General features: G+C 40.2%; 1 protein-coding gene and 1 non-coding gene across 2 annotated transcripts; both read right to left on the bottom strand.

Moving 5' to 3' along the window:
- Positions 1 to 244: 244 nt before the first annotated feature.
- LOC125121358 (olfactory receptor 1J4-like) lies at positions 245 to 1,360 on the bottom strand. The gene has a single exon (XM_047769594.1). The coding sequence runs from the start codon at positions 1,185 to 1,187 to the stop codon at positions 246 to 248; it is 942 nt and encodes a 313-aa protein (XP_047625550.1). The 5' UTR covers positions 1,188 to 1,360; the 3' UTR covers position 245.
- Positions 1,361 to 6,037: 4,677 nt separating this feature from the next.
- Positions 6,038 to 6,110, bottom strand: TRNAK-UUU (transfer RNA lysine (anticodon UUU)). Its single transcript has one exon. It is a non-coding gene; the product is annotated as a tRNA-Lys (tRNA).
- Between the last annotated feature and the right edge of the window lie 1,006 nt (positions 6,111 to 7,116).

The following is a 7,116-nucleotide window of genomic DNA, read 5'->3' as shown; positions in this document are numbered from 1 at the left end:
AAACAGAGGAGTCGGATGCATTGAAAAGCAAAATATTAAACGTGTTTTATTGCTAATGATATATTTAGAGTTATGGAGGAATAAATGGACAAGAGATATTTATGAAGGGAAAATGATTGATCCAATAACAATGACTATTTAAAGGACAGTGATGAACGTGCTAGAGACATGGGTGATCAACACACAACTTTTTAAGGCTTTTCTGACAAGGTCAACGAGTAAATAAGAACATGGTTAGGTGATTCTCATGTGGTGAAAAGGTTGTTGTTTCTGATAAGAATCCCCAGAGCCAATGTCATGTCTCTGTTCCTCAGGCTGTAGATGAAAGGGTTCAGCATGGGGGTGACCACTGTGTACATCACAGAAGCAATGATGCCTTTGTAATGAGACTGGCCAAATGAGGGGGAAAAGTACAGGGCCATAATTGTCCCATAGAATAGAGACACCACAGAGAGGTGGGAGCCACAGGTGGACAAGGCTTTGAAGATCCCTTTAGTAGAGGGGACCCTCAGGATGGAGAGCCCAATGCGGCCATAAGAGACCAAGATGCCACTCAGTGGAAAAATGAAAACTGCAGCCCCTGCACTGAATATGACCAGCTCATTGAGAGAGGTGTCTGAGCAGGACAGCTTAAGCAGGGCAGCAAGGTCACAGAAGAAGTGGGGAATGATGTTATCAGCACAGAAGGATAGTTGAGCCAGGAGGAGGGTGTGGGTCAGGGCATAGGCACAGGAAAGGAGCCAGCATCCAGCCAGCAGACATATGCACAGCTCCTCCCTCATGATGATGGCATAGTGTAGAGGGTGACAAATAGCCACATACCTGTCATAGGCCATCACAGCAAGAAGAAGGTTATCAATGCAAGCAAAAAATATGAAAAAATACACCTGTGTTACACACCCTGCATAGGGTATGGACTGATCCTGTGTCTGCATGTTCATCAGCATTTTAGGGACAGTGACAGAGGAAAAGGAGACATCTGTGAGGGCCAGGTGGCTGAGGAAGAAGTACATGGGGGTGTGGAGGCAAGAGTCCAGCCTGATGAGCAGGATGATGAGCAGGTTCCCCAGCACTATGGTCAGGTACATGCACAGGAAGAGGGCAAAGAACATGCCCTGCTGCTCTGGATGGATGGGGAGCCCCAGGAGGAGGAACTTGGACACGATGCTCTGGTTCTGACTCCTCATGCTGCTTTTCTCTCTTCTGGGAATGAAAAGAAAGCAGAAAATCCTGGGACCTAGAAGTACTGACCATTGCAGTTACCACATCGTCACATGGTTTCATTGTACAGACAGGTCTTACTGCACTGCACACACACACTGATGCTTCATCCAATCTGGTGGGAGGAATGCAACATGATTTGTCTGAACACTGACAGTCATGTGGAGAAAGTGCATGACTTCAATCAAGCCCTTCAGTGGCAATAAGGAACTGCTCATTCTCTTTTGTACCAAGTGGAGACATCATGATAGACAGTAGAGAGGGAGTAATAAATAAGACACAGTACCTTCCATGGCTCTACTGTCAGACTGCTTATGTGCTTATATCTGTGTAACACACACAAACATGCACACTCACACACACTCACACACGCACCCACCACTTAAAGCATTATTTGGAAGATTAATGTACCATGTACAAAATAAAGTGCTTGGCACAAAATCTTATTTTTATCATTAGAATGAATGTAAGAGATACAAAAGAAAGAAGGAAAGAAAGAGAAAGAGGAAGAAGTGAAGGAAGGTAGGAAATAATGTAGGAAGGGAGGCAGGGAGGGAGAGAGGAAGGAAAATACAAACATTTAGAAAGTTCCTCAAAAAATTAAATAGAATTTCCATATGATTAAGGAATTTTACTTCCACTTACGTATCCGGGATAATTGAAAGCAGCGACCAAAATGTATTTATACACCCATATTTAAATAAAACAGCATTATTCACAGTAGACAAAAGATGGAAACAATCCATGTCCTTTAGAAGATGATTGGATAAATATAATGTGGTCTATACATACAATGGAATACCATTCAGCATTACCAAAGTTAAGAAATCATGATACAGCCACAACATGAATGAACCTTGAAGACTTTATGCTAAGTAAAATCATGCAGTCCACAAAAGAGTAAATATTGTAAGATTCCATTCATATGAGATGCCTAAAATAGTCTAATTAATAGAAACAAAAAATGGAATGGTGATTGCCAGGGGCTGGTGTGGGAAGGAAAATGAGGAGTTCTTGTTCAGGGGTTACAGAGGTTCACTTTGGGGAAAAAAAAATTCTGGAGGTGGCTGGTGGTGATGGTTGTACAACAACCTGAATTACTTAGTGCCACATAAATGTACACAAAATTATTGAAATGTTACATTTTGTTACATATATTCTATCAAAAATTTTTTTAATTTAAAAAACATATCATGAGTCAATAAATATGCACTATAAATAGGAATCTAAAGGAGAGTGATCCAAAAATTAAATAAATCAACTCATTACTTGGGCAGGATGGCTAAGCAGACATCAGGAAACAAAGATGGCAAAGATTCAGGAGGCCATCAAGCAAGATCAAGTACCTTTCTGAAAATGAGTTGAACTCTGAGGTCTCTCTCTCACATCCAGGAAATGGTACAGGCCCAGACCATGGATGGCCCTTGAATATTAGTCCACAGCACTTGACTCATTGCAGTATTAAAAACTTTTCCAAGAAATAGCTTGATTAATACCTGACATTGTCTCTATGTCTCTCCCCTTCCATCACCAGGGCTTTAAAATGGCTCAGTTCTGAGCATACATGCAAAATAATGGATATGTGAATTTGCCCAGTGAGGAGAACACAGACCCAAGATATTGCAGATGCTCTAGTACCAAGGACATTTATCTGAATTTGCACTCCTCTGATTAACTCAACAAGCTTCTAAAATTGACTCCACATTGTTCCCCAGAGTGGAAATGTGAAAATCATCAAACATCAATGAGGAATATTGTGAGAAGTTCAAGAGCCTTCAAGCTATCTGGATAAATTGTGCCAACTTAGCATAAAGAGGACTTGGTTGCTGTCTGTTTATGTCTAGAGCTGAGACAAAGGAAGACTCAGGCTGTGAGGCTGCCTGAGCAGGTCAAATGCTTACACATATTTCCAAGGCCCTTGCATGACCCTCTCTGCTCTACAGCCATCCAAGGAGAGGAGAAGGAGAGTGTCAGTGTGTTATACACAAAAACAGACACTCAGCATGAAACATAGTGACATAAAAACAAAACCCCAGATGCTGCTCTTTGGCCTTCTCCAACCTATGCTCATCCTAGTCAGAAGTGAGGTTTGTATGGATTCACACCAACTTACTTACATCCTTAAAATGAAATCTTTTCTCAATCACAGTTTTAAAAACATGAAAACACAAACCCTTCTACACTGTTGGTGGAGATGTACAATGATGTGGCCATTACGGAAAGTGGTATGGAGATTTCCCAAGACATTGAAAATAAAACTAGTACATGATACAGTAATCTCACTTCTGGGTGTAGACCAGAAAGGACTGGGGTCAGGATCTCAGAGATGAAAATACACTGCCATATCCATTGCAGCTCTGTGCACAATAGATGAGCTATGGAAACAAGCCACATGACCATCGACAGATGAATGGATAAATGTGGCACATATACACAATGGATTATAATTTTGGCTTAAAAATGGAAATCCTACTATTTCTGACAAGATGGGTGAAATAGAGAATATTATGCTAAGTGAAATAAGCAAGTCCTACAAGGACAAAGATTGCAAAATTTCACTTTGAGAAACTCATAGAAGCAGAGACTAAATGGAAGTCAGAAAGGGCTATGGGGAAGGAGAAATGCAGTGGTGTTATTTAATTGAAATAAAGTTTAAGTTATGCAAGATGAATTCAGTTTAGAGACCTGCATTACATCATAATGCCTAGAGTCAAAAATACTATACTGTGCACCTCAAAATTTCTTGAAAGGGTAGATCTCATGTTAAGTTTTCTTACCATATAAAAAGGACACAGGGACATTTTGAGAGAAGAGAGATATGTTGATGACCTAGATTGTGGTGGTAGCTTCACAAGTGTGTGCACATATCCAAACTCCTCAAATTATATACATTAAATATGTGCAGTTTTGTGTATAGCAATTACACCTCACAAGCTGTTTTTTTTTTAAAAAAAGCCAAGACCACATCCATTCACCCTCACAACTCACAAACCATATATGCTCATACACACACACTCCACTACCCACACTGAGAATCATGTGTGATCAAACCCAACAAAGAAATAACTTAAAAAGAAGCAACATGCACACAGCAACACAAGCACACACACGTGTATTGCAGATTTCCAGCCTCCATGGTCTCTTGCTAGCACTGTACAATAGGGCTTTCCACAAGGATGGAAATATTCTATAGCTGTGTTGTCCAGTACAGCAGCACCAGTCTCCTGTGGCTACTGGAGACTTGAAATATAACTAGTGCAACTAAAGAGCCCAACTTTTAATTTCAGGTCGTTTTAGTTAATTTTAATGTTATGGCCACTTGAGCCTGGTGGCACCATGTAGGTCACTGTGTGAATCAGTCACTAAAAACACATGGTTATATGAGGAATATGAACACACATTTTCTCTCCCTCTTCTTCCAGGTCCTCATATCAACCACACATCTAAGCCAAGCAATGGTTCCCCACCTTGCTCCAATCTGTGCTGGACCAGGCTACTACCTGAGGACTCATCTATTATGCCTCCATTGCCTGATGATATTTAGCACTTCCACACCTGTTTACAAGAAGGAGAACAATCAGCGGGGAAGATCCACATTTACCAAGAGGACTGAGACCCCAGGGAACACACCCCCAAGCTTCTGGTTGGAGAAGAGGACAACTGACTTAACTGCCCAATTTCCTGTGTTCCTCTTGAGATGGATCCAGTGCAGGGACCAAAGGGGCTCAACTACAGGAGTCCCAGAAGATGTCTCTAATGTCAGTGACACATTGGTCTATCCTCTGCCTGCTCATGAGGAGCAGGAGAGGCCAGGAACACCTTTGCACTTTGAAGAACATACAATGGAAATTGTCATCCATCCACTGAAGAAAGAACCAAACAGAGTGCTAACAGATCTTGAGACCACACACCACTGACACTGAAATATTTTGCAGCTCACACCCCATCACCATCACTTTTTCCATGCATATGAAACCACAAAAGACAAAGTCATCTTGAGAAAAATGGACAAAACTCTAGGCATCACACTTCCTGATTGCAAACTCTACTTTAAACCTTTAGAAATCAACACAGTATATTAGTGCCAGTAAAATATACATATTGAAAAATGGAATAGAATATAGAGCCCAGAAAGAAACCCACACATATATGATGAACCGATTTTGACAAGGGAGCCAAAAACACACAATGGGGAGAGGTGAGTCTCTTCAATAAATGGTGCTGAGATACTGGATATACACACACAAAAGAATGAATGTGAATCCCCAACAGTGAAAAAAACTGTCTGTACCATTCCATCCTGGAGACAAAGCTCTTTGCCACCTTCATTGGCAACAATAAGGCCATAAGGGAGCTATTCAGGGGCACCTCACAGTTCACAGCCATGTTCCAACAACATGGGTGGACCTAGAAGGTATTATGCCCTATGAAATAAGGCAGAGAGACAACGTTAAATATCATAGTATCTCACTTATAATTGGAGACTAGGAAAATAAGACAACAAATTACACAATGAAAACAGACTCATAAATACAGAGAAGAAAGAGGCAGTTGCCAGAGGGCCAGAAACTGGGGGAGGGATGAAGTAGGTGATGTGGATGAAGAGGACCAAACTTCCAGTTATAAAATAAAGAAACCTTGGGATGCAATATACAGCATAAGGAATATGATTGATAATAATGTAAATGTTTATGGGGACAGAGAGTTACTAGATTAATAATTATGGTGACCATTTCTTAATATATGAAAAAGTCAATTTATCATGTAATACACCTGAAACTAACACAATATTGTTTGAAATCTCTATTTCACCCAGTGCCTGGACAGGGACTTGAACCTTGGACCCTCAGATTAAAAGCCTGATGTTCTACTGACTGAGCTACCCAGGCCCTGCAAATTATATTTCAATAAAGAAGTTAGTATAGTGGCTTTGTTCTAGAATAGTCCACACACTATCATTCACAATGCTGAAAATTTTTCTGAACTTTTGGGTCCTAGGATAAGGGCATTACGCATGTTTCTTAATTAGTACTAAACATCAGCCTTACATTCCCAGATTTTTTCAAAAGTAGCACAGCTACATTAAAAATTTTTGTTCTATCTCCTCAGAAAAGAAAATCATGGACTTGGGGAAGAGACTTGTGGCTGCCTGATGGAAGGGGGAGGGAGTGGGAGGGATAGGGAGCTTGGGCTTATCAGACACAACTTAGAATAGATTTACAAGGAGATCCTGCTGAATAGCATTGAGAACTTTGTCTAGATACTCATGCTGCAACAGAAGAAAGGGTGGGGGAAAAAATGTAATTGTAATGTATACATGTAAGGATAACCTGACCCCCTTGCTGTACAGTGGGAAAATTAAAAAAATAAATAAATAAAATAAATAAAGTATAGTTCATTTACAAAAAAAAAAATTTGTTCTTTAGAGTTCCCTTTTTGCTCCAGCAGGTTACAAACTTGATTAAAATCCATGAGGATGCAGGCTTGAACTCTGGCCTTTCTCATTGGGTTAAGGATTCAGTGTTGCCACAGGCTGCAATTTAGGCAGCAAATGTGGCTCGGATCCCATGATCCTGTGGCTGTGGTGTCAGTTGGCAGCTGAAGCTCTGATTCTACCCCTAACCTTTGGATTTTGATGTGCCACAGGTGCAGCCATAAAATGAAAAAAAAAATGTTTCCAATTATTAGTGAGTTTATAATTGCTCATTTGTTTAAGGTAGTGTTTACAAGCTTCTCTACAGTAACTTACTATTTTAAACTTTGTAATTAACTAAGTATCATTTTGTAGATACTTTCAGCCTATATAACCATGACACATTTCTTAATAAAATTTAGCCACTATATTCAAACATCCACTGATGATTCGTATATGGAAAAAAACTATTGCAATTATGG

Source organism: Phacochoerus africanus, chromosome 2 (assembly GCF_016906955.1).
Source record: "Phacochoerus africanus isolate WHEZ1 chromosome 2, ROS_Pafr_v1, whole genome shotgun sequence".
Lineage (NCBI taxonomy): Eukaryota > Metazoa > Chordata > Mammalia > Artiodactyla > Suidae > Phacochoerus > Phacochoerus africanus.
The sequence above is the reverse complement of the archived record's forward strand: the minus strand, read 5'-3'. Positions and strand labels throughout refer to the sequence as shown.